This window comes from Penicillium solitum, assembly GCF_028829755.1.
Source record: "Penicillium solitum strain IBT 25940 chromosome Unknown utg000008l_segment0_segment0, whole genome shotgun sequence".
NCBI classification, from domain to species: domain Eukaryota; kingdom Fungi; phylum Ascomycota; class Eurotiomycetes; order Eurotiales; family Aspergillaceae; genus Penicillium; species Penicillium solitum.
In genome coordinates this window covers 4,164,399-4,188,590 of record NW_027072127.1, presented here as the reverse complement: position 1 = coordinate 4,188,590, position 24,192 = coordinate 4,164,399, and the positions used below count along the sequence as shown (strand labels likewise).

The following is a 24,192-nucleotide window of genomic DNA, read 5'->3' as shown; positions in this document are numbered from 1 at the left end:
CATGGGTTTGGATTTATGGGTATACGGGTTACAAGAATGGGCTGATTCCGCGCTCTTTACGATTAGCATCTGTATACTCTCTGGGGTACATTATATTCATTTTCTTACCTGTTTATCTTTTTTTTTAAAAAAATGGAAGAGGAGGATTCCCAGCAGTACACGACCCAGATGATCATCCGACCACGAACTTTGGTTCCAAGGGGAATCGAACCCAGGCCTGTGGCTCGTTAAGAGGGCAACCTTGCAAGTTTGACATTGCTCCTAACTACTGCACTACCCGAGTTATTGCCTGGCATAACCTTAACTTTATATAAATCCCCACCGGCCCCACACTAGGTATACTAGGTGACTTGCGTAAATAGCCCACATCCTAGATATCTATATCTATACTTGGCATTTCCTTTCCAATATTATATTCCCGATATTATGTTTTAATATACTAGAAAAAAAGAGAAAAACAAGAAAAACAAAGACAAGAAGAAGAGGGATTCCCAGCGGTATATGACCCACGGCAAGCAAGCGTAAGAATCGCTCGCTGAGCTTTGTTAATTATGAATACTTCAATATTAAATTCTATTTCAATTCTAGATAATGAGGAATTGCTTGGTTTCACCATAAGAGCTACTCATCCTGAACACCACGTAAAGGTGCAAGTCTTGTTCAGGTGCTGCACACAGGACCCGTGCAGCTGGGTTAAGGAAGAGAAGAGGAGGGGGTTACGATATTTAGCTCCCAATGTCAATGGAGAACCCAGAAAAGTACAGTCTGTATCCACAGAGGTGAGGTGGTTAGGGCCCGATCGGTTCCTAAGGGAGTGCCCCAAGGGTTTCCCCTGGAGCCCCTGTCAGGCCCATCCGCCAGACATGCTTCTTGCCATTGAACTAGGACCGAGGCCCTAGCGCAGTTTCAGTCTTAACTGGACCGCATCAAAGATCACCAGTGCCCTCAGGTTACCCTTCGGACAACAGGACCACGATGTGCAATGTGGGCCTGGAGAGGTTGGGGGAAGGGGAAGGGGGAGGGGTAGAGAAGGAAGAAAGAAGAAGAAGAAGAAGAAGAAGAAGAAGAAGAAGAAGAAGAAGAAGAGAGAAACGGGGGAGGAGGGGGTATTTATATTTTTCCAATGGCTGGCTCAAGGCAAACGGGGAAACTGGGGTGGGTGACGAGTTGTCCAAAAATGGAAGGCACCTGACACCTGATTGGGAAGGTACCCAGATATTCAGATGTCTAGGAGACGGGTCTTGTGACGGCCACTGTTCACTGTTATCAGCATATCCTTTGAGCCAGATAAATGATAAGCTGGCACAAGGAGTTACTGTACCTACCTGGTCTAGTCCTTTTAGCCTTTCATAAAGAGGAAGACCTAGGCGCCATAAGTCTGGCAGCTGTGAACTAGAACTGTTCGCGTTTATCTGCAACTCCCGCTATTGTCTCGGAGCCTACTGGGCTGTATCCCAGAAAATGGGGGGAGTTATATAAAGCCACTTTGTCTTTTTCAGCCAGATCGAGGCAAAGAGTTTAAGGAGGCCATGCTGCAGGTCTGATATTACGTCTTTGGAACATCATGGTTCGTGATATACAGGAACCAAATACAGGGAAGGGCGTGGTGGATTTCTTGAAGAAGCTTCGGCCTGGTTAAAGGTGACTTGGCGAGGGATAGGTCGATCGATGGAGTGGATTCGAAGTTGGATGTCATTTTAGGTCCAGTTAGTGGCAAGTCAATGGGGTTTAGGGATTCAAGTTATGTTGGCAGATAGAGCCATGGCGTGAGACTTAGCAATTCACTTTTATCTACTTCTGCCCCACGTTTCTTCGAGGTAAATCATGAAAGTTGACATTGATTTGTCTAACTTGTCTCCAATATCTAAACACACTTTCCACCATCCACCACCATCTCAGTGCCGTTGATGAAACGAGCCTCATCACTGGCCAGGTACAGGCACATGTTGGCGATATCATCCACATCAGTAAGCCGACCTAGTGGCACATTTCCAATAAATTTCTCTCGGTTTTCAGGGGTATCTTCCATACCGGTGAACATGGAAAAGAGTCCAGTACCAGAAAGGAGAGGAGCGACAGTGTTGAATCGGATATTGTGGGGACCATACTCCGCGGCGAGACCTTTGGTGGCCTATATTGATGGATTGTTAGCAATTCATTATTCATTCGCCGTCCAAACATTCACTCACATTGGTGACTGCCCCCTTGGTGGCATTATACCAAACCAACCCAGGCCGTGGTCGACTCGCTCCCGTGGAGGAGATGTTGATCACCGATCCACCCTGGCCTTGCTCGATGAGACGCGGCATCAGGGCCTTTGTAGCGAGATAAATGCTCTTCACGTTGACCTTGAACACGCGCTCCCACTCTTCTTCTGTAACCTCTGCTGTCGGCTGAAATAAAGGGATTAGTGAAGTCTCATCATATACTACATTTCAACCCACCTTGTTGCGATAGCTAGTACCCGCGTTATTCACTAGCACATCCACTCGCCCAAACTTGGAGAATGCCAAATCCAACACTGTCTTCCAGTCTGCTTCTTGTGTGACATCTTGGCGCTGAAAGATGAGATTGGAAGGATTCTGCGCGGCGACTTTCTCGCCGCCATCAACGTTGACATCGGTAACGATTACTTTGGCGCCCTCTTCGCCGAATCGGCGAGCGATAGCTGCACCGAATCCATTGCCTCCTCCTACAAGGAGATGTATTAGTATCCACAACGGAATGGGGTAATATGACAATCTTACCGGTGACGATAGCAACTTTGCCTTGGAGTCTTGAACCTTGGGACATCTTGACGAAGTTTAGTAAGATAGTTTGAGAGTAGAAGTCACAGTAGAAAAGCGAATCTTTATAAAGAAGTTCTAAGTAGCCGAAGAGGGGTTTCGGTACATCGGAGTGAAAGCCGTTCCCCGCATTAGTTTTAAGTGCACCAGTATATCTTCTTGGAGGGGAACTATCGTATTCGACAGCCTAACCCGTTAGGGTAGGCTATCAATGAGGAAAAAGCAAGGGGCGATCATTGCCTACTAGTAGGTATGTATGCATTAGTTATGTAGTTATTATTCCTTTGAAAATTAGTTTCTTACTTCTTATCATCTTAACTTATTATCATGATTTTACAAGTTGTCTTTGGATTCCTAACCTTTTCGGCCATTGGTTCAGCCAATGCCAATGCCAATGCCAATGCCAATACAAATGCCTGCTATGGTTCCAATGTGACCTCAACACCTTCAGTGGACTATCGCCCCGTGCCATGGGGTACCCCAAGTGTCCATTTTTCGTCCCTAAATGGCACGCTGACTACGTGCTGTGACTCTCTGGACGAGATCCGCACCGCGCTCGATGTTATCGACGATCAAATACTCGATCTCCTAAATCAGCGGTTTGTACCCCGACCTATGATCTTTAGTTCTATCGTTGACGTTAACACCTTCACTCATAGAGCCGCATACGTCCGCGAGGCAACTCGTTTCAAATCCACCCGGGCTTCTGTGAACGTTCCCTCGCGCAATGAGGCCGTCATCAGACAGGCAGAGCAGCAGGCGGTGCATATTGGAGTGCCAGTGACGATTGCCCGGGCGGCCATGGGCGCTATTCTGAATTCCAGCGTGCCTTTTGAACAGTGCATTGTAAGTGAGCTTGTGTTCTCAATTAGACCCGAAACTGATCTTTTGTTGTAGTTCGATGCCTATGATCAGTAGTTAAGATACACAAATGGTCACAACGTTGGGGGTTTAGCTCCCAATAAGGAAGTTGGTTATGATATGTTGGGTTAGGGGCGGACTCGATGAATCCTTCGAGTCTCCCGAGGTTCCCCCTTTGTGCAGCATTAAGAACAGTCAACTTGAAGAGCATGATCTTCAGTCCCTACACATAGCCTTGACGCTAAAGTCCAGCTAAAGACTTTTAAGCGCCAGAACCCCGATATGCAGGGACATACGAGGGTTTAATGTTCGTAGAAATTTTTTTAATACAAAACCCGAGAAACCATTGGCCAAGAGATGCGTTTTGCCGTTAGCGCCCTTCCAAACCCAGAGAGCCTTGGATTCTCTTGGTAACATCCACCATGAATGACAATTAGTCTTCATTCCAAGTGTCCATGTCTGAACACTATTTTACCTCCGAGTTTCGCGCCCGATGGAGATACGCACGGAGGGTGCACCGCTGTCCGACACCTCAGATACACAACCCACCGACCCCCCAAAACGAGTCCGCCGCTGGCACCACCGAGGGTTTACAGGCTGTTCCACCTGTCGCCGCCGTCATGTTCGCTGCGACGAGGCATCTCCCGCCTGCAATAACTGTGTCCGTCTTGGACGCGAGTGCGATGGCGCGCAAGGGCGGATGACCTTCAAAGTTTACGGACTCCCTCAAACACCGACGGATTCATCGCCAGAATCGTCCAGGGCACCGAAGAGACAGAAAAACAACTCAACATCCAGCCCAGAGTCAAGCGACGCTTCTGCGGTCTCCCCCTTGGCGGAGAAGGAAGATGTTGACAGCAAGCAAACCGACAAGGCGATGATCGCCCCCGCAACGCTGCCACAACCAACAACCAAGTTCCGCTTCCAGGATCCCGTTACCTCGATCAGTATCGCGAAATCGATTCAGCGCACCGAAGAACGTTATCTCACACACTTTGCGGATCAGGTATCAACCTTCCTGATCATCTACAATATCCCCCACAATGCCAATCCCTACCGCACACATTTCCCGGATTTCGCCCGCTCGTCTCCAACAATGATCAATGCAATGCAGGCATTGGGCGCATTACATCTCGCGAATACATCGGTGGGGTCACAGCGGAATAGGCATTTCCAGCAGGCAATGGGCAAATACGGCGTGGTGGTGAAGGGCTTTCGCGCACGATACTCAGATCCCAGTCAACAGCTGGGGCTAACGGATTTCGCGACGTGTCTATTACTTTCCTTATTCGAGGTTTGTTTCCCACTTGTCTTGCAGACCTGCCAGTCATGGTCAGTCAGCTAACATTCCTACAGATGATGGATTCCCAACACCACAACTGGGCAGTACATCTCAAAGGAGCTCGTGAAATCTACAACCTCCTCTTCTACCCGCAACCCGGAGACTCGGCACGTGAAGTACAACGCGTCGCCGAGACGAACCACCCGCTCCGCCCATTCCTCGTCTCCCTACTCTCATATCTCGATGTGGCAGGTGCATGCGCAACTCCCGGCGGTACCGTGGTCGAAGGCAATTACTGGGAGACCATGGGTGGAGGATGGGAATACAATCTCGGGACACCAAGCTTGTTGTCGACGATCCCCGACAACCCACGTCTGAGCGAGCTACGGGAGGCATGGTCAAGCCTGATGGAAGTGCAAGCATCTATCAGTACATTTGCATCGGACAAGAAAACGTGGATGACAATCGACCAGTCAGACGAAGTGTATAAAGACATCTTCAACCAGCTGGTTGTATGGCGTGCCCTGACCCCGCCCTGTCTACAGCTTCTCGCCGATCTGGACGATGAGAGCCTTGCTCAGTATCCATATCCTGACGTTCTTGAGTATGCGGGTTGTATTGAAGCATACGAGAAAGCGACATTCGTTCATCTGCTTCAGGTTGCTGGGGCTGGGCGTGTCGGTTGGATCAACGATTGGACGTATATAGACATGCTTGTCAATCGGATTCTTCTGTTGGCGTACAAATTGCCAAAGGATGTCGGTCAATTGGCTTTCCTGTGGCCCCTTTTCATTGCCGGGCAGGAGGCTCGGAATGAGTCTGAGCAAAAATACATTCGCCAAACCATGGAAGAGTTGAAGCGGTTTGGTTTCAGGGTATGTTACAAGTGAAATTCATCAAGAGATCAGTCCAGATGCTAATGTCTCACAATTTAGAACGTCGATAAAGCACTCGAGATCCTGAAAGGGGTCTGGTTCAAGCGGCGCTCCTTTCCTGGAGGTTGGATTCAGACCTTGGAGGAAGTTCAGACGAATATCCTTCTTCCCTGATGCGAAGCTGGCTGCAGTTGATGTCTCCAACCTGTCTCGCTTCATTTATCAGGACTCTGCTTGTGGAGGAGAGGGTCGTCAACTCACAGAGGCGCTCTCAAACAGTCGCCGAAGTATATTCCGACCTCCACTCTCTTCCGCAGTTTATTCTCCCCCATCTCTCTACGACGCTGATCTCCTCGCGACATCACCCTCATGACATCATCATATATTTCTTGCCTTGCTCTTTCTTTGATACCCCATGACTTGAACTCAACTCTTGCATAGCTACGGACTTGGACTGATAGCTTTCCTGCATCACACCATGTATATGAAGCAATATATAATAGACCAGGCAAATGATAATATAATCATCATCATCATCCTGATACATAGGTAGCCTCTGCTTCCACTGTAGCCTGTGGAATAGATCACGTTGAAAATTCCCTAGGCATCCGATATGCAAGCTACAAGGTGCAGCTCGTAAGGTGATATCCACGTAAAGGTGAAGCTGACATGAGCGAGAGATCTTACCTACATAGGTAGGTACTTAACTAGAGCAGCAAACTTTTTGTGGGATATGATTATTCGCGCCTGCCGTTTGTCCCCGATCAGGTACCTTTGAAGGTGTAAATACCCCCTCCCCCCCAATTTCTCTCTTCTTCTTTCTTCTCTCTTCAACACTCCGGGTCCACATTGCACTCTGTGGTTTTGAGTCCCCCCAATTTTTTGAACTTCCTCAGCTCCAGGTCTATACTTCAACATATAGATACTGTTGTCCAGTGAAGGAATGCGTACCCTGAGGGCACTGATTGAGTCTTTGGCGCGGTCCAGTTAAGGCTTAAACTGGGCTAGGGCCTCGGTCCTAGTTCAATGGCACGAAGCATGCAGCAGGAGGTAACAGTGCGGGGACACTCCTGTTGTCTGCGGATACAGACTGTACTTTCTTGGGTTCTCCACTGTCCATCACGAGCTGAACCAAGGGGCTCTGTTCTCACCTCCTCCTACGTGCTCAAAGTTCTCTTTGAGCCAATTTTTTTGTGCTTCCCACAGAGATAACTCTCTGTTGTCTGAAGATTTTTTCTGGGGACACTCTTGAAGGGTCTTTCCTTTTGTTGTCTCTTGTCTCTTGATACTGTCTTGTCATTCCTTTCTCCTACTTAGATCTATAATGCCAACCGTTTACCCTTCCAATATCAACTTTTCCATCTTAATGTAGCATCAGCTCCAATAGCAAGTCTCCCCCATGATTAAAGTCAGCAGGGTATATTGGAAACCAACCCTATATCTTAATACTTCTTCCCCTGCTATAGCTATATTGCATGGCTATAGCAGGGGTTTGTAGTCGTTGTTTGGGATCAATAACCTAGAAAATGCAAAGTAGCAACTAAGCACTTTCCGTCGAGCGCGTAAACACTAGAGCCCTGACCTCAACACTGATCCTCGGGCATACATCGTCCGGGGTATCCGGTAGTGTGAATGATGTGTGGGGGGTATCTATAACACAAAAACACAAAATATGCGTTGTTAGGATCGTACTGCTCTCATTTCCCGTCTTCGCATATTCGAATGAATTGTGGGATAGAATATGGCATTCAGGGTTGTAATATCACTCACGTTTCACACTACCCGTTTTCGAGTCAAAACTCTTAAACAGCAGTACATCTTCAACACCTTGTCTGCTCAAATAGTACCATTGGCGAATATTTCCTGGCTCATAAAGTGGATAAATCAGCGTGCCTGTATAGTCACCGCGGGTCATATCCGTTTCGACCAATTTAGATGTGTCGACAGTTCTCCCATCACACACAGCAAGAGGTTGATCTTCGACAGGTCCATTAATTGGGCGCCACATGCTAAAATTTTCACGTTAGAGAAGACCAAGCAAGCTATTAAAAGTATATATTATACAGAGCTTTTGAAGGGGAGAAGTCAGTCTCCATTCTTCACACTTACTTTATCATTTGTACTCGACCGGAGAGAAGGTGGTGGGCTTCTTCGGGGAGATGATTGCGAATACGCTCTATCATAGAGGTTCCGGGTTCGTTCTTGGTGAGTAAAGTGTCTTGGGAGGGGGTTTAGTATTGATATATGGTGAATCGGTCTCATGCATTTTGGATATTCGGTTCGACTTACCTACATGCACTTGTCGCGCAAAGCTCAATAGATTATCGTTCCTCTTTCGCTGCTCTTTTGCGCTTTTCTTCTTCCTTATCTATTACACGCAGAAGGTGAAAGGTAAGTCTCGATAGATCAAGTCTCGATTTCCAAGTTCTTTAGTACTCACTTTCCAATCGAAAATAAAGACCTGATCGACTCCCTCGATCTCATTCCTCAATATCGCCTCACATTCCGGTAAAAATATATCTTGAATATGATCTGGATCGCCAAAATCCTTTGGGTTTGTGAATAAAGGCGGTGGGTACCTCGAATACACAAAGCCATTGATCTCAAGGGTGAATCTCTGGTTTCCTTCTGCTTCTGTTGTTCCTCTGATATCTCTGATGGTCTCGACAGCGTCCCCTTCCCGGAAAACTAGATTGTGTGGCTTCTTTTGGCCATTGCTCTTCCTTTTGCGACCGAATTGGGCGATTCGATATGGTTTAGTATGAGTGTAATTGGTTTGCCACTGGAGATATTTCAACTTGGTTTCAATATCCATAGACGCGCTAGCAGAAGTTTCGAACAAAAGGAATGTGGCAAAGAAGGAAGAAGGAGGGATAAACAAGTATATATCCGGACCAAATCGCAAGGAAGAGAAAAAGAAGTTATCATGAGATCCTGCCTACATAGGCAGAGAACCGGAGCCTTAGGCTGTCGACGGAAAGAGAATAGATTATGTACCTCCAGTTAACACCTGGTTTGAAGCCATTTTATAGGATTCTGTATATTGAACTACTTCTAGTTACTACTCGCAAATAGTAATAGACCAGTTCGTACGTGACTGAATTATCACGGAGTGAGTCAAAATTGTGTGCAGCCTACCTAAGTTGTCGTGTAAAATGACTCACTGTGGCTGGGCCCTTCAATAATATTAAATATTTTTTTTATAACAAAAGTACCAATGGCCTTAATGTGTACCCCAGCTAGTTAGACTATACCGGACGAAGAACCAGTTTAATAACTATGACCCCCGGGTTGAAGGGGAAATAGCATAGGGCAATGGATTTGTATCTACATATCTAAAGGGCCGAAAGAGAATGTCGAAATATGATTGCCAACATTATGTATAGTCATCTCGCAGGGTAAGCTAGTAGTCTTGGCCGGCCAGGGGTGGAGCATCTGCCATGAACCGAACAAATACCCAATTCGGCGACCTTGGACTTCTAGTCCGTGCAACAGAAGCAAATTGTGTACGGAGATTATAGCAAGAACTACTCCAATCTTTATTCTGTCTGTCTGTTTCAAATATTCGAGGCCTGGAGTGCATATTTATATAATAAACAACTAAATTTTACGGATCAGACAGCTCCGAGCGCACTCCGAGCTTATATTCTGGACCCTTTTCCCGAAAGCTAATCAACTTAAAAAAGAAAAATTTAGACGACGTGATCCTTACCCGGACAATTTATTACTCCTTAGGGAATATCAAGAAACATCGTAAGATTCTTATATATAAGTAAATTATTAAAAAAGTCATACTATGTAGGTAGTGATAGTCATCCGATCACATCAAATCACATCCACTTAATTCTGTGGGGCCTAATATTCCCGGTGGATCATTTAGGGAACGTTTGGACCGCGGGACTAACCTTACAAAAGTCAATCAAATTTTCTGACTTCGCAACTTCACCATTCTTTCTTTCTGTATATCTGTCATGGCTTCTCACGACCCTGTCGCTGGTTCCGCCGACCCCCTCACCAATCAAGGTGAGGGTGAAGTTGATCGGGCCGAGCTCAAGAATCAGGATGATGCCGCCTTGCTGGTAAGTGGTGCAATCCAGTCTGTTTTAGTAAATCTCAAATCAACTAACATGTAATATTCTAGCGGACCATGGGCTATAAGCCGGTAGGTCGAATTGTATAGATTAAGATGATATGTGATCGGCAACTGAGTCACGAAACAGGTTCTTCATCGGACATACACCTTGTTCGAGAATTTCTCAACGACATTCGGTAAGCTTTTCGCTGTTTACCATTTTGGGGGCGCGTTCGTACTGACTTTTCCTCGAGCTGCTCTTTACTTTGTCGGTGGTGTTCGCGTGACTTTCAGCACTGGTATTGCCGCCGGTGGAAACCTGGCCTATTGGACTAGTTACCTAGTAACCATGGTGTTCACCTTCATTACCGCTGCTGTCATCGCTGAGGTTTGTTCGGCTTCTCCATCCGCTGGGTCAATCTACCTGTGGGCCGCCGAAGCTGGTGGCCCTCGATTTGGCCGACTCCTTGGCTTTGTCGTCGCCTGGTGGAGTACAACGGCTTGGACGACCTTCTGTGCAAGTATGTTGTATATCTAACCCCCAAGACTTGTATGGTGCTAATTGGATTTATAGGCAACACCCAGGCTGCGGCGAACTATATGCTTTCGGTATGTTCTCTTCTTTCTTGATTTGCGCGGGATTCTCGACTGACATGTCGCATTTAGGAAATAACTGTGTTCAACCTCGATTTCCCGTCAGACTCAAGCAGTGTCAAATTTCGCGCAGTCCAGTGGATCTGCACTGAGATCTTGCTTGCTCTGGCCGCCCTGTTGAACTTTTTGCCTCGTATGTACAAACGTGTAACCTGGATTCAACTACCTCTGACGGCATTTTAGCTCGCTATTTCAGATATGTCTTCTGGGGATCTTCTGCAGTCGTCATGCTCGACTTTTTCATGAACCTTATCTGGCTGCCCATTGGCACCGCTCAAACGTGGGGATTCCGTACCACCCACGAGGCCTTTATGACCACGTACAATGGTACCGGAGCCCCTGCTGGCTGGAACTGGTGTCTTTCTTATCTTGCTACCGCTGGTATTCTGATTGGATTCGATGCCTCAGGTCACGTTGCGGAAGAAACCAAGAATGCCTCTGTCACTGCTGCTCGTGGTATCTTCTGGAGTACCGTTGCCAGTGGATTCGGTGGTTTGGCTACGATTATTCTCTTCTTGTTCTGCGCGGTTCGTCTTTTTTGATCTCTATGAATCCCGAAGTTCGAATTTCTGACCTGGTTCTTCTTTAGCCTGATGCCGACACACTTATGGGCTTCGGCTCGCCCCAACCCTTTGTGCCTCTTTACGCTGTTGTCCTAGGCAAGGGCGGCCATATCGTCATGAACATCATTTGCATCTTCGCTCTATGGCTGGTGAGTTATCATCTGTTTGTGTGCAGGGATATCTCATAGCTGACTTTGTTTTCCAGAACACCGCAATTGCTATCATCGCCGCCTCTCGCCTTGTCTTCGCCGTCGCCCGTGATGGTGTACTTCCCTTCTCCGGTTGGGTTTCCCGTGTAAACAACGGTCAGCCACGGAACGCAGTGATTGTTGTCTGGGCTGTCGCCGCCCTGGTCACTTGCACCCTTCTTCCATCCGCCACGGCTTTCACTTCCCTTGTCTCGGCAGCCGGTGTCCCCAGCGCTGCTGCATACGGTCTAATCTGTTTGGGTCGACTTCTGTGCACCCCGACGCGGTTCCCGAAACCCCAGTGGAGTCTCGGTCGCTTGAGTAAGCCGTTCCAGTTCATTGGTGTCTTCTGGAATGGCTGGGTCGTCGCTATCCTGTTCTCGCCCTACGTGTTCCCAGTAACTGGCGAGAACTTGAATTGTAAGTTCATTCATTTTCTCATAGGTTTTTCTTCTCGCTAACTTCCTGGATAGATGCCCCCATTATCATGGCTGGAGTCACTATCTTGGCATTGATCTCCTACTTCATGATGCCTGAGAGTGCTTGGCTTCCTCGCGATCGCATCACCCACTTCATTGATAGTAAGGGTGCTGCTGAGACTGTGGAGGAAGTTGGCTCTACTGACCATGGTGAATCGAGCACTGGTCGATGATGTGGAGGAATGTGGAAGTGTAACTGGCTACCAGCTCCTGGTTCCAGGCATAAAAATGCCTTAGAGATTGCAATAGATGGGTTTCGGACTTGGGTCATATAATATTCTAGCTCATTCTAGCTAATTCAGATTGCTATACTATCATACTATGGTTGTTTCTAAAATGTGTAAATGTGGAGAATCCAGGGCTTATCAATCTTCGACGCCTCCCCCGCGTTTTTATGATTTTGCGGGGGAAAAGGCTATAGATTACCTATAGTACAGAATATAGGCTATAAGCTATGTACACAGGCACCAGTGGACTATTTTATATAAATTACAAATATCCGAGGGGTTTCATCACGAGGTAGGAATCGTACATAGCCGCTTCCCCTCTTTGCTTGGAAGTTGCGCCGAGATCGGTGCTTTGACTTGACTTCAATTTCCCCACCTTTCTCTTCTTTCTTTCTCTCTTTCTATTGTGTTTTCTGCTCTTTGAGGTTTTTGTTTCCAAAGTTCTTTAGCATTGCTTCTCTCTGCCTTTCAGTCCGGACTGGATGCGGTACCCCGGTCCTGCTCCCCCTTCCTGGGTCCAATAGGCATTAGATGAGACAAAAAGACCCGAAACGACGTGCAGCTTGCAGGATTACTCGTAATGAGTGCTCCAGTATCCCTGCGGTCAGCCCTAGGGCCGCGTTTGGGGGCGTCCATTGCTCGCGCAGGGAAATCTTTCATTCCGGTGACGTCGAGTAAGCTTCTCCAAATTGCGGTATCGGATGCCCAAGTTGAGCTGTTTCCTAACCACTTTCCTCTATTTAGCCTCTCATATTCGACAAGTTACTTCATTCGCGTCGCAGAATAAACGCCTGTCCGTTTGCCAGCCGCGATGGCCCTCCATTTCCAAACGAACCGCTACAACCTCCCCTGAGTCACCTCCCTCCGAGCCCGTGTCTACCACCCCCTACTCAGCCTTGACCATTGGAGTTCCCCTGGAGATCTTTCCTGGTGAACGTCGCGTGGCAATCACCCCGCAGAATGTTGCCCTTTTGTTGAAAAAGGGGGTTTCCCGTATTCTCGTCGAACGCGGTGCAGGCGAACGCGCTCAGCTACTGGACCATGCCTACGAAAAGGCCGGCGCGACAATGGTCGACCGGGATGCAGTCTGGTCTCAGAGTGATATTGTGTTGAAGGTTCGCAGCCCGCAATCGGAGGGACCATTCAATGAAATCCAGGCTTTACGCAAAGGCTCAACCGTTATCTCTTTCATCTATCCCCTCCAGAACAAGCCCCTCGTCGAGGAACTCGCGGCTCGTGGCGTGACCTCCTTTGCGATGGATCGCATTCCGCGAATCTCTCGTGCGCAGACCTTCGATGCCCTTAGCTCCATGGCCAATATTGCAGGTTACAAGGCGGTGCTGGAGGCTTCTAATCACTTCGGTCGCTTCTTGACTGGTCAGGTTACTGCAGCTGGAAAGATTCCTCCGAGTAAAGTTCTCGTTATTGGTGCTGGCGTAGCTGGGTTGAGCGCGATTGCCTCTGCCCGCCGCATGGGTGCTATTGTTCGTGGCTTTGATACCCGTCCTGCTGTGCGCGAGCAAGTCCAGTCTTTAGGCGCCGAGTTTGTCGAGGTTGATTTCCAGGAAGATGGTTCTGGTCAGGGCGGATACGCCAAAGAAATGTCCAAGGAGTTTATCGAAGCTGAAATGAAACTGTTCATGGAGCAAGCTAAAGACGTTGATATCATTATTACCACAGCCCTGATCCCAGGCAGACCTGCACCGAAGCTCATTACTAAGGAAATGATTGCTGCTATGAAACCCGGCTCTGTTATCGTTGATCTTGCTGCTGAGGCAGGTGGAAATTGCGAAGCTACTATTCCCGGGGAATTGAGCAACTACAAGGATGTTACTATCATCGGCTACACGGATCTTCCTTCGCGTCTCCCTACCCAGTCTTCAACACTGTACTCGAACAATATCATCAAGTACCTTCTCTCCATGGCTCCCCAGGAGAAGTCGTTTGGGATTGACTTTAAAGATGAAGTTGTGCGCGGCTCCATCGTGACTCTAAATGGTGAAATAATCCCCCCTGCTGCTCCACCCGCTCCACCCCCAACCCCAAAGCCAGAGGCGCAAGCTGTCGCGCCAAAGGAGGAAGTCGCTTTGACGCCCTGGCAAAAGGCAACACGCGATGTGACAGCAGTCACAGGTGCAATGGGCACGACCCTGGCCCTCGGAAAGGCAGCTGGACCAGTCTTTATGGGCAACATGATGACCTTCGGACTTGCTGGACTGGTCGGCTATCGTGCTGTGTGGGGTGTAGCACCTGCGCTTCACTCGCCGCTCATGAGCGTCACGAACGCCATTTCCGGTATGGTCGGTATTGGTGGACTGTTCATCATGGGAGGAGGCTTTGTGCCGACTACTATCCCAGAATACTTCGGTGCTGCCTCCGTGCTTTTGGCTTTCGTGAATATCTCCGGTGGCTTTGTGGTCACGAAGCGCATGCTGGATATGTTCAAGCGTCCAACCGACCCTCCCGAGTACCCATGGCTGTACGCTGTCCCCGCCGTGGTATTTGGTGGTGGCTTCATCGCGGCTGCCAGCACTGGCATGTCCGGTCTGGTCCAAGCTGGATATCTCGTCAGCACAATGCTGTGTATGGGCTCAATCTCTAGTCTGGCATCCCAACTAACAGCCCGCCGCGGCAACATTTTCGGTATCCTGGGAGTAGTCTCCGGTATTCTGGCCTCACTCGCTGCAGTAGGCTTCTCTCCTGAGACACTGACGCAGTTCACTGCTGTTGCTGGAACAGGTGCCTTGGTCGGAGGCTTGATCGGCCGTCGCATCACACCAACAGGTCTTCCCCAAACTGTCGCTGCTCTCCACTCGGTGGTCGGATTGGCTGCTGTCCTGACCAGTGCTGGAAGTGTGCTGGCCGATATTGGTGACATCACAACTCTGCACCTGACGACAGCGTACTTGGGTGTTCTGATTGGTGGTATCACCTTCACCGGTTCAATCGTCGCTTTCTTGAAACTGGCAGGCCGCATGTCTTCTAAGCCGACGATTCTGCCCGGCCGACACGTTATCAATTCGACACTATTGGGCAGTAACATGGCAACCATGGGTGCGTTCATTACACTGGCGCCAGGAAGCCCTGCAATCGCAGCTATCTGTCTAGGAACAAGCACGGTGCTCAGTTTCCTGAAGGGATACACCACGACGGCAGCCATCGGCGGTGCCGACATGCCCGTCGTCATCACGGTGTTGAACGCTTATTCCGGATTCGCTCTCGTGGCTGAAGGCCTAATGCTCGACAATCCACTTCTCACCAGTGTCGGATCCCTGATTGGTGTCAGCGGTTCCATTCTCTCATACATTATGTGCGTCAACATGAACCGGTCGCTGACGAATGTCCTCTTCGGTGGAATCTCGACTCCGGCTGCGCAAACTCAGAAGAAGATCGAAGGCGAGATCAAGCAAACCAGCATCGATGACACCGTGGAAGCTCTATCCGGCGCTGAGAATGTCATCATTGTGGTTGGTTATGGTATGGCTGTTGCCAAGGCCCAGTATGCTCTTTCGGAGATTGTTGGCTTGCTGCGTTCCCGTGGCGTCAACGTTCGCTTCGCTATTCACCCTGTTGCTGGCCGAATGCCCGGTCAATGCAATGTGTTGCTTGCAGAGGCATCTGTGCCATATGATAGTGAGTTTTTTATGGTTGATAGGTGTGGAGTATTCGCTAACAATCGATACAGTCGTCTTGGAGATGGAAGAGATCAACGAGGACTTCTCGGACACAGATGTCACCCTCGTCATCGGCGCTAACGATACCGTTAACCCGATCGCCATGGAGCCGGACTCCGCTATCTCCGGCATGCCTGTCCTCCATGCATGGAAGAGTAAGGAGGTCATAGTTATGAAGCGGGGGATGTCCAGCGGATATGGTATGATTTCTTCTCCGTCATTCCTGGTAAATGAATCCCATCTAACATTTTTCACAGCGGATGTTCCCAACCCCATGTTCTTTATGCCCGGTACTCGGATGCTATTCGGCGATGCGAAGACCTCTTGTGATGGTAAGTGTTATTTGGATGGGATATCTATAAACTGAAATGGTGCTAATTTATCTTCCAACAGCCATCAAAGCTGCCCTAGAGGCGCGGAAGTAGACTTCGACTAGAACTTATAGGCCTTCTATGACTATGTGCTAGGTTCGAATTGCTCCTTGTTTAATGCGCAATCTTGTGCCCAAGTGGCTGGTTCATTGCTCCATTCCAAGCCCACGCGGGATGCATTGTTAACTGCTATTTTCTCATCGGATTACTATTTATATCCAGTAGGTCGAATTATTTAATGCACTTTCAATCCTTTTCTTAAAAATATAAATAAAAAAAGACACTCCCAATCCAGTAAATGCCAAACTTGGCATTTAATGAAGTTCATAGTGGAGTCCCCAGCCGAACCCCCTAGCGGGCTGTAGTGGACAATAAACCCCCCCAATCTCAGATCAATCGGGGGGGAGCAGTGGGTCAAACACGAAATTTTCACATGGCCCGTCTTGTAGATCATACAAATCCACTCTAGATGAAGTGGACAATATATGCTCGTATAGTTGTACTCCATAGCAAGCAGCGAAATTCACCTACTTTGTACATCAAGCCCATCAACCCAATTTCAACCCAATTTCAACCGGTTCTCCTGGTCTATGTTGCCAAGAACCCGTCGAATACCCCCTTGCTAAGCTTCGTATACGCTGGTAATACATGCAAGGTTTATCGACGGCGGGGGTTGGATTGGAAACTGGACTGATGAGTTCAAGGTACGCGCGAACAAATTGGATGAAGCGCTAATATGAAAGAGGCGGGCGTGTTACGATCCGATAAGATCATTCCGAGCTGAGTTGTGGGGATTTTCTCGTATTGAGATATCTGAAGGCTTGAGGGAGCTGAAGAAACCGGCTAAATATCGGTTGTGTTTGGTGGGATAATGGGAGTGGGGGATCGTGGAGTCTTCATTTATATGGTTTCAGGAAGATTGATGTCGCGATATCTTGATAGTTATGTTGTATTTAGCTATTTAGCTGTGTAATTTAAAACTAATCAGAATAATAATAAAGAATAAAAAAACACCCTGTAGTATATAGTATTCCCAAAATCAAATACCATGCGCCAAACACTGAAGTAGACATTAACCATCCCGGAATGCGACTGATTCTGCACCTTGTCCAAGTCAAGGACATACATTAGCTGATGAGAAACAGATGTGAGGAAAAGAGATCAAAAAGAAAGCAGAAAACACCAAAAAAAACACCAGAATAAGAAACCCAGATATCCCCCATAAAAACATTACTAGATCAATATATGTTAAGTACTAGAAAAACAAAAAAAAAAACAAAAAGTAAAAAAGTAAAAAACCAAGACCCCAATCTAAGCCTTAGTATTCGATCTCTTCCCCAGCTTCAATCCCATAAATCCCCTCCCGCTGGGCAAAACACTGGCATGGCGTGTATGACGACGCTGACTAGACTTGCGCACGACATGGCAGTCAGCACTAGGAAGCGGAGCGGGCTGAGTAGCGACAGAGATCTGCGATGAAGAGGGACCATTAACGCCGACCTCTGAGCGCAGACTACTCAATGAATTCACGCTGGAGGCGGAGTGTTTCCTCGTCATGCGACGCATCATAAGTGGCGAGCGGCTGGTGAGGATATTTGATACGCTGTATGTTGAGGGCACGCGCTTTGAGGAGATGTATGATGATGGCGAGGAGATTGAGGCCGGGCTGCAGGGTCTGGTGTGTTGGGAGGGTTGCGCGTCGATGTAATTATTTGTTTTGGCGTCCTCGGCGGAGAAAGGTGTTGATGGGCGGGAGGTGTAGGTTGAGACGCTGTTGCTGCTTATACTGCGCAATGAGGGGGGTCGATGGGTACGCAGGCTTAGTGGTGGTGGCATTGCTTTGTCGAAACCTGAGGTTTGGGGTCGGGTTCGGTATCCTTGGGTTGGGATGGTGCGTGGTGGTGCTGGGAAGTAGTGGACTGGGGAGATTTCGGAGACTCGCTTGATGGTTGCACTGGGTGCGAACCGTGTTTCTTCTTCTAGGGTTGGGATTGGAGATGTCTTGGGCGCCTGCTTCATGGTGCTTCTTTTCTCGGATACTCGCGGTGACTTGGTGGCTGGGTCTGACAAGCGTTGCATGGTAAGTCGACGGCTGTCGGCCCTGACAAGCGCAGGGCGGTTGCGGCTGCTTTCCCGGGAGCGGGAATGGATGGGGCGGGATTTTGAGGTCTTTGATCGTGACTCCAGAGCGTTGATCAAGATCACTGTGGGACGAGCTCCGGGCTCCGTGATGGTCACTTCCTTTGCAACCTGAATGTCTGCTTCCTCTACGGAAAAGACTGATGAAGGTGAAGTAGAGCGAGACCTTGAGGTGGTGGGCGGTTGTTTTGGCCAGACATATACTGATGGCTGTAGAAAGGTGCTGGATTCCAGTTGTGGCGAATCTGAGGGTGGCAGTTCGAGGACCAACTGCTCCTCCGGATCAAAGACATACGTATCTTCGTCAAAGGTGGCCTCGCTGTTTCTCTTGAGCGTAGCAGAAGAGACGGGCCGGGCCCGTTTGACTGTTGGCGGAGCCAGAATAGTTTCCTCACGATCAGAATCAGGGTCTGCGTGAGAGTTGTCGTCGGCACTGAGATCTGAATCATAGATTCCGGCTTGTGATCCTACAGGCGAGGAAAGTAGATCCTGGGGGCCTGTATCAGATTCAGACACAGCCTCTTCGTCTGACTCGTATCGATCTTGGAGGCTATGCCTGCTCAAGCGGTGTAGGCTCAGCGAGTTCGTAGGTTCAAACATGTTCCCGGTAGTCATATGGTGGTATATCGGGGATAAAAAGATAGAACAGAATAAAAGAGTGACTACTACAAAGTGTAGACAGTTCCAAAGTATAGGTAGTTCCAAAGCAAAAGGGAAATCCAAAACCAAAAAAAGAGTACCCTCGAAGAATAGGGTAAAACTAGGAGATATAACCGCTGGCAAATATCCCAGTACCAAGCTGCAAAGGAGATCCCAAAAAAATCCAGGCGACCAAAGGGCTCTTTAAGGAAGTGGACTGTAGTGGGACCAAGGAGCTATGGGCAGGGGATGCATATATGGAGAGAAGAGAAAAAGGCATCCAGGGACATTCTCCATATCCTGTACACGTGTAGAAAGGCAGAAAATGGAAAGGTTCAATAACCCTGAATTTACTAGTTACTAGTCTTTTTTTTACTAAATTTATCGCAGCGCGTAAGTGAACCCTGACGAGGGTCGTGATTGGTGTCTCACCCTTGCATGGGGAAAAAAATAGGGCGGGTTGGCCAGTTTCAGCAGGGGGAGAACAACGCGTTACACTGGATATCGTGGAAAGACTAGATTAAAACCTTGAAATAGATTAAAAACATTAAAAACCTGAAAAGAGAAAAGAGAAAAGAGAAAAATTTAGTATTCAAGCCCAATCTGATAGATCACCATAACCTATTGGTTCAAGGTCTATGCACCTAATCCTCCGCGATTTGTTCGACGTCAATGATTGGACATTTATGCATATCAGAGCCTGAAATTATGCATCAAGGGCCAAATTCAGAGTCCTTCGTATCTAGGAAAAGTATCTAGGAAAAGCATACTCCGTACTATACTCCCGAAAAAAGAGCGGGATATCCCCACGAATGAGACATCCCTGGAAGCATTCCCTCATGTGGAAGACGGAGTACTCAACATGAACCGTTTAGATTGGAATAAACCCATAGTGGGCACCGGGCGGAACGGAGAGTCAACCAAAATGTTCAACAGTTGTGATCAAATCACATCAGGTGTCGAGCGAGTTGCCAAGTCCGAGATCAGTGGGGCCGTGTATAGCTCAAACACACTTATGAACGTCTCCATTTAGCTTCAAACGGTGGACTCGGTATTGTTCGGGTCGTCCATGCAAAATTCTCCCGAGGTTGCCAGGGGTTCGGAGTTACTAACCTTGAGGGGGGGTTGGAAGTTGGAGGTATATTACTCTTCAGGGAGGAATCAGGGGCTATACCCCCACAAACTCACTCCTGAAGGACTGAAGGACCGAAGGACTGGAATGATCATGACGATTAAACAGCCAAGATGCTGGGAAAAGATATGAAAAACTTTCTGCTCCGTATTCTCCTTACATCTAACATCCATCTTTCGGCGATTTTCCAATCTATCTCACCTGTCATCCATAGATATATCCATGGACATCATATCATATCATCTGTGATAGTAATACAACAGATACTTCGTACTAGTACCGCCACCAGTAAGGACACACAATATTCCTAATTCTTTTATGCATACACTTTCTGCACGTCAAACTCTTGACATCTGCTTGAACTAACCTGCATTGACCAATACTCCGTACTTAGTGGGTCTCTACTCCGTACGCTCGAAGGATTCGGCGCCATCACTCCGTTGACACATCCAAAGCGTTTCAAATCCGACCAGGGACATCATACGTTCATCTGCTGATCTTCACTATAAACGTCAACACGGCCACTACTGCATGCCTCTCTCCTTTTTCTTTTTCTTTTTTCTGTTCTTTTTTTTTCGAATTGGCGCCGATGCTCCGGCAGCAAAGCCCGGCCCTGCATGTCCGTCCAGTCTCCGAATATCCCACGCGCATGACATCCAAGCAAGGCGCTTGTAACTTTTCGACAAAAATGGGCAATGAACCAAATAATTCATATTCTTTCCTGCCTTTGAATTTTATCTCTTGTCCCGATTTATTGAATTGCGCCCAGCCCCATTATATCAATGGCTGGGCTTGGTGTTGGGAGATGGGATGGCTGCACCGCTCTTTTCAACCTGGGACCTGGGAGGCTGGATATAACCTGCCTTCCTCCTCGCCTTCCAAATCAAAGGCTGTGCGGGGGGGCTGAAGCTCTGCCCGTTTCGTCGACACTTTGACAATGATCGCCTTTCTCACTGCGCCAACATCCGGGGCATATGAGATACATCACTTTCGTGGCGTTATTTGTGCCTCGTCGCACAGGCCATGATGTGCGCATCGAAGCTCCACCTGGCGGTTCCTGTTCCTGTTCCTGCGTTTCTCTTTGTTCTGTGCAGTTTCCAGTGTGATACGGCACATTGTGCTACAGAGGTCAGTGTATAAGCTTTATGTTACCACATCAACATGTTATTTGTTTGGCTTCCCATTTGGGAGGCGAAATCAATAGGCTTGATGGATAGCCTCGAGAGACGGTCTGGCTGAATTGTCTCTTGAGATACAGACTGTCTCTGCATGGGCCCATGCATCCTGAGTCCCGGCTATGCGGAAGGTGCTGACAGCGTGGGCAATCAATCAACCCTGCCCAGGTGGAAAGCAAACATTCCTTACTGATCAGATGCGAACCAGCCATATGGGATCTGGTCTCTTTCCCAATCTGCACGATGGTTTCAAGAACGGACATGATTACATTTATCTTGACATAATGAGCTAACATCTATCAATGAATACTTTAATAATAATAAGGGCGAATGGTACAATCCAATGGCCTGCCACCAAACGGGTGATAACGACAAACATGAACAGGAAGAAGAAAAACATTATAAAATACAACCATGACGGGACCGCCGGGGAGATCCAACAGCATTTCCCCCGGTAGTTTTTTCGACAAAAGTTTCGGGGCATGTATTCCGACAACTCCGAGGCACATACCCCATGCCCGGGTAATGGACCTGGGCATCATGAGGTGGTCATTCATTAAACAAATATAGGGACGCATCACCCAAGAGCAGCCACTCTGCCCTTCTGCTTTGTTTGGCCACAAGCATCGGATGAATCAATGGCTCATCCCAAGATGATTCCACAATCAAACTCGTGGGGGAATATAATTCTTCCAAATCACACGCTGAAAACATTCAGACGCGATTGTGCTTCGGTGGATTATTTAGGCCTTGCGAGAGCGTGTCACGGGGCCGTTGGAGCGGCCAGTGGACTTGGCGCTGCCGTTCTGGGTACTGGCCGGGGAAGGAATTTCGAAGTTCTTCATGTCGATCAACGATTTTTGGCCAGTGTTGCGGCGGGGACGTCCAGTCTTGGCGGTCTTGTTATAGGTGGCAATGTAGAAAGAGATGAACAGGACCAAGTAGGAGCTGATGATGCCGATACCGGCCATAGCAGCGAATTCCTCACCGGCACACTTGCCCATGTTAGGGAGCCACGGGAAGTAGGCGGAGGTGAAGTAGGTGTACGAGGCGAAGTAGATGAAGCCTTGAAACTGTCAGTATTCCATTCTTTGCAGGTTTCCGGGCCTGAAATGACTTACCGACGTCAATGACGAACTGGAGGATCTGCAGCATGGTGATGTACTTCTTCCACCAAATGCGAACGCCGCGGGCGCTCTGGAAGTAGTACCAGTACATCACGACGTGGACCAGCAGGTTGATGGTGATAGGCACCCACTGCACGGCAGTCACACCGATGAGCTGAGTGTAGCAAAGGAGGGCGGTGGCACCGTGGTGGTAAGTGTGAAGGAAGGTCAATGGCTTCTTCTTGAGGACCAGGAAGATGGTATCAATGAACTCGACGTATTTGTTGATGTAGTTGAGCTAATCGAGATTTGTGTGAGTTTCTCTCCTTCCAATGGTTCAAGCGCTTCGCAACTTACATAGTACAGAATGATCAAAGGGCGAGTCCAACCACCCTGCTGATCACAGATGGCGTAGAAGACTCCGTGTCTCCAGAGAGTGGGGAGCAGTTGCTCGATGAATAGGACCAGCAGGATACCGCTCACGGTGGTCAAAAGGAGGTTGTGGATCATGAACAAGGTGTTCAGCTTGAACGCAGGCAACTTCTTCATGACCTCACGGCCACCGAAGATGATAATGTAGTAGGTAATAAGCATCATTGTAGTCTCCTTCAAGGTGGACAGAGGGGTCACACCCTCGGTGAAGTTGAACTCGCTGGCGGGATACCCCATGACCTTCTCGTAGGCCTGGTCGAAGAGGGGCCACAGGTGCACACCAAAGGGACGGTCGAGAGTCGGGACCGAGACATGTTTAAGGATTTCGGACGCCATTGTGACAGGATTGGGTTGTTCTCTCAAACCAAATGGATGTGAAATTGAAGATAGATATGGCCCTGAAAGGCAACCTGTTCTTTTCTTTGACGCAGTAATGGGACTGCAATAAACCGCAAAACAAGAAAGGCCTGAAAGGAAAGGAATGAAAGGAAAGGAAAGCTAAAGAAATGAAAGTGGGAAAGGGGGGAGAGAAGAGAGGGAAAAGCTGGAGAAATAAGAGAACAATTACTTTTTGCGTCCGGCGCGTCCGTTGAGGACCCAAAAGGGTTTAGCGTGTCATAAAAAAGGGGAAGATCAGGTTCCGATCGCATCGACTGGAGTATATTGTCCGAACATGTGAAACCATTAATAGATTCAATCTATATATTACTATATTACTACCTACGGAGTAGATCATATTCTCCTAAATAATAAACCCCAGATTATAAAATTATGTAGTGCACTGTGTTGCTGAATGCAATGTGGTCCTCGGTGTGAAACTATCACATGCTAGTCTACTTAAATGCCAATAGCGCATTATCCATTACAAAGAAATACCCTGGCAAGTTATACACAAAATTACCGAGGCGTTATCCAAATCAACAACTATGTAGGTACGGAGTACGGAGTACATATCTTCGACCATCTTTTGCCCTTGATGGTTAAGGCATTAGGTGGATTCCAGTCTCCGCCTTAACTAGATCCGTATCCGAAGGGTTGCATTGAAAGTTCAGGCATTTCCTACTATTGAATCGCAACTGAATGCCGTTAAAACTTGCCATTGGCAGTAGCCTTAGCAGGATTATAAAGGTGGTTTATGCCAGCTTGCGTCAATCTCCGCAGTATAGGACATAACGGGCATGGCTGGAGAATAAGACATGTACATAGATCAATATAAACTTTATTTCGTCTCTTGTCAATTCTCTGTTCGGGTAAAAAGGGCAGTATATCCATAGATTTATCTGATTCAAAGTTAGAAAGATGCTAATATTGGGATGTTGCCTACTATATAATAACCTCAATTCTTGTTCTCAACCGAGGTATAAGCTCGAAAGCCAACACTCATGTATCTAGTCGAATTCTCTGGTTCTTATACACCTAAAAGGGTGTATGGAAAGATTTACAATAGATAATCTTAAAACTAGCATTCATTACTCTAATAATCTTTTGAGTCGGGTTCTTCGCGCAACAGTTGGGTCAAAAATATATACTTGAAACA

The 24,192-nt window shown here is 47.9% G+C and overlaps 8 protein-coding genes across 8 annotated transcripts; 4 read left to right on the top strand and 4 right to left on the bottom strand.

Moving 5' to 3' along the window:
• Positions 1 to 1,864: 1,864 nt before the first annotated feature.
• On the bottom strand, positions 1,865 to 2,793 carry N7455_010877 (SDR family oxidoreductase; the record flags this gene model as incomplete). The annotated part of the gene is made up of 4 exons (XM_040952912.2): positions 1,865 to 2,131; positions 2,190 to 2,393; positions 2,445 to 2,692; positions 2,748 to 2,793. The coding sequence occupies 4 exons, from the start codon at positions 2,791 to 2,793 to the stop codon at positions 1,865 to 1,867; spliced, it is 765 nt and encodes a 254-aa protein (XP_040816528.1).
• A 320-nt stretch (positions 2,794 to 3,113) lies between these two features.
• N7455_010876 (chorismate mutase) lies at positions 3,114 to 3,811 on the top strand (the record flags this gene model as incomplete). Its single annotated transcript, XM_065606536.1, has 2 exons — positions 3,114 to 3,632; positions 3,684 to 3,811. 2 exons carry the CDS (start codon positions 3,114 to 3,116, stop codon positions 3,702 to 3,704), a joined length of 540 nt encoding a protein of 179 aa, XP_065460499.1. The 3' UTR covers positions 3,705 to 3,811.
• A 329-nt stretch (positions 3,812 to 4,140) lies between these two features.
• On the top strand, positions 4,141 to 5,978 carry N7455_010875 (Zn(II)2Cys6 transcription factor; the record flags this gene model as incomplete). The annotated part of the gene is made up of 3 exons (XM_040952961.2): positions 4,141 to 4,941; positions 5,004 to 5,804; positions 5,865 to 5,978. The coding sequence occupies 3 exons, from the start codon at positions 4,141 to 4,143 to the stop codon at positions 5,976 to 5,978; spliced, it is 1,716 nt and encodes a 571-aa protein (XP_040816499.2).
• Positions 5,979 to 7,344: 1,366 nt separating this feature from the next.
• N7455_010874 (uncharacterized protein) lies at positions 7,345 to 8,619 on the bottom strand (the record flags this gene model as incomplete). Its single annotated transcript, XM_065606535.1, has 5 exons — positions 7,345 to 7,454; positions 7,575 to 7,813; positions 7,914 to 8,022; positions 8,094 to 8,172; positions 8,245 to 8,619. The coding sequence occupies 5 exons, from the start codon at positions 8,617 to 8,619 to the stop codon at positions 7,345 to 7,347; spliced, it is 912 nt and encodes a 303-aa protein (XP_065460498.1).
• Positions 8,620 to 9,775: 1,156 nt separating this feature from the next.
• On the top strand, positions 9,776 to 11,933 carry N7455_010873 (putative amino acid permease; the record flags this gene model as incomplete). Its single annotated transcript, XM_040953106.2, has 10 exons — positions 9,776 to 9,883; positions 9,946 to 9,966; positions 10,025 to 10,073; positions 10,131 to 10,397; positions 10,451 to 10,485; positions 10,543 to 10,663; positions 10,714 to 11,057; positions 11,120 to 11,242; positions 11,299 to 11,701; positions 11,755 to 11,933. 10 exons carry the CDS (start codon positions 9,776 to 9,778, stop codon positions 11,931 to 11,933), a joined length of 1,650 nt encoding a protein of 549 aa, XP_040816427.1.
• Positions 11,934 to 12,567: 634 nt separating this feature from the next.
• N7455_010872 (putative nicotinamide nucleotide transhydrogenase) lies at positions 12,568 to 16,086 on the top strand (the record flags this gene model as incomplete). Its single annotated transcript, XM_040952934.2, has 5 exons — positions 12,568 to 12,661; positions 12,732 to 15,620; positions 15,673 to 15,861; positions 15,919 to 15,993; positions 16,055 to 16,086. The coding sequence occupies 5 exons, from the start codon at positions 12,568 to 12,570 to the stop codon at positions 16,084 to 16,086; spliced, it is 3,279 nt and encodes a 1,092-aa protein (XP_040816432.1).
• Positions 16,087 to 17,343: 1,257 nt separating this feature from the next.
• Positions 17,344 to 18,786, bottom strand: N7455_010871 (uncharacterized protein; the record flags this gene model as incomplete). The annotated part of the gene is made up of 1 exon (XM_040953049.2): positions 17,344 to 18,786. One exon carries the CDS (start codon positions 18,784 to 18,786, stop codon positions 17,344 to 17,346), a length of 1,443 nt encoding a protein of 480 aa, XP_040816587.2.
• A 3,074-nt stretch (positions 18,787 to 21,860) lies between these two features.
• N7455_010870 (elongation of very long chain fatty acids protein) lies at positions 21,861 to 22,991 on the bottom strand (the record flags this gene model as incomplete). The annotated part of the gene is made up of 3 exons (XM_040953028.2): positions 21,861 to 22,183; positions 22,239 to 22,521; positions 22,581 to 22,991. 3 exons carry the CDS (start codon positions 22,989 to 22,991, stop codon positions 21,861 to 21,863), a joined length of 1,017 nt encoding a protein of 338 aa, XP_040816495.1.
• Between the last annotated feature and the right edge of the window lie 1,201 nt (positions 22,992 to 24,192).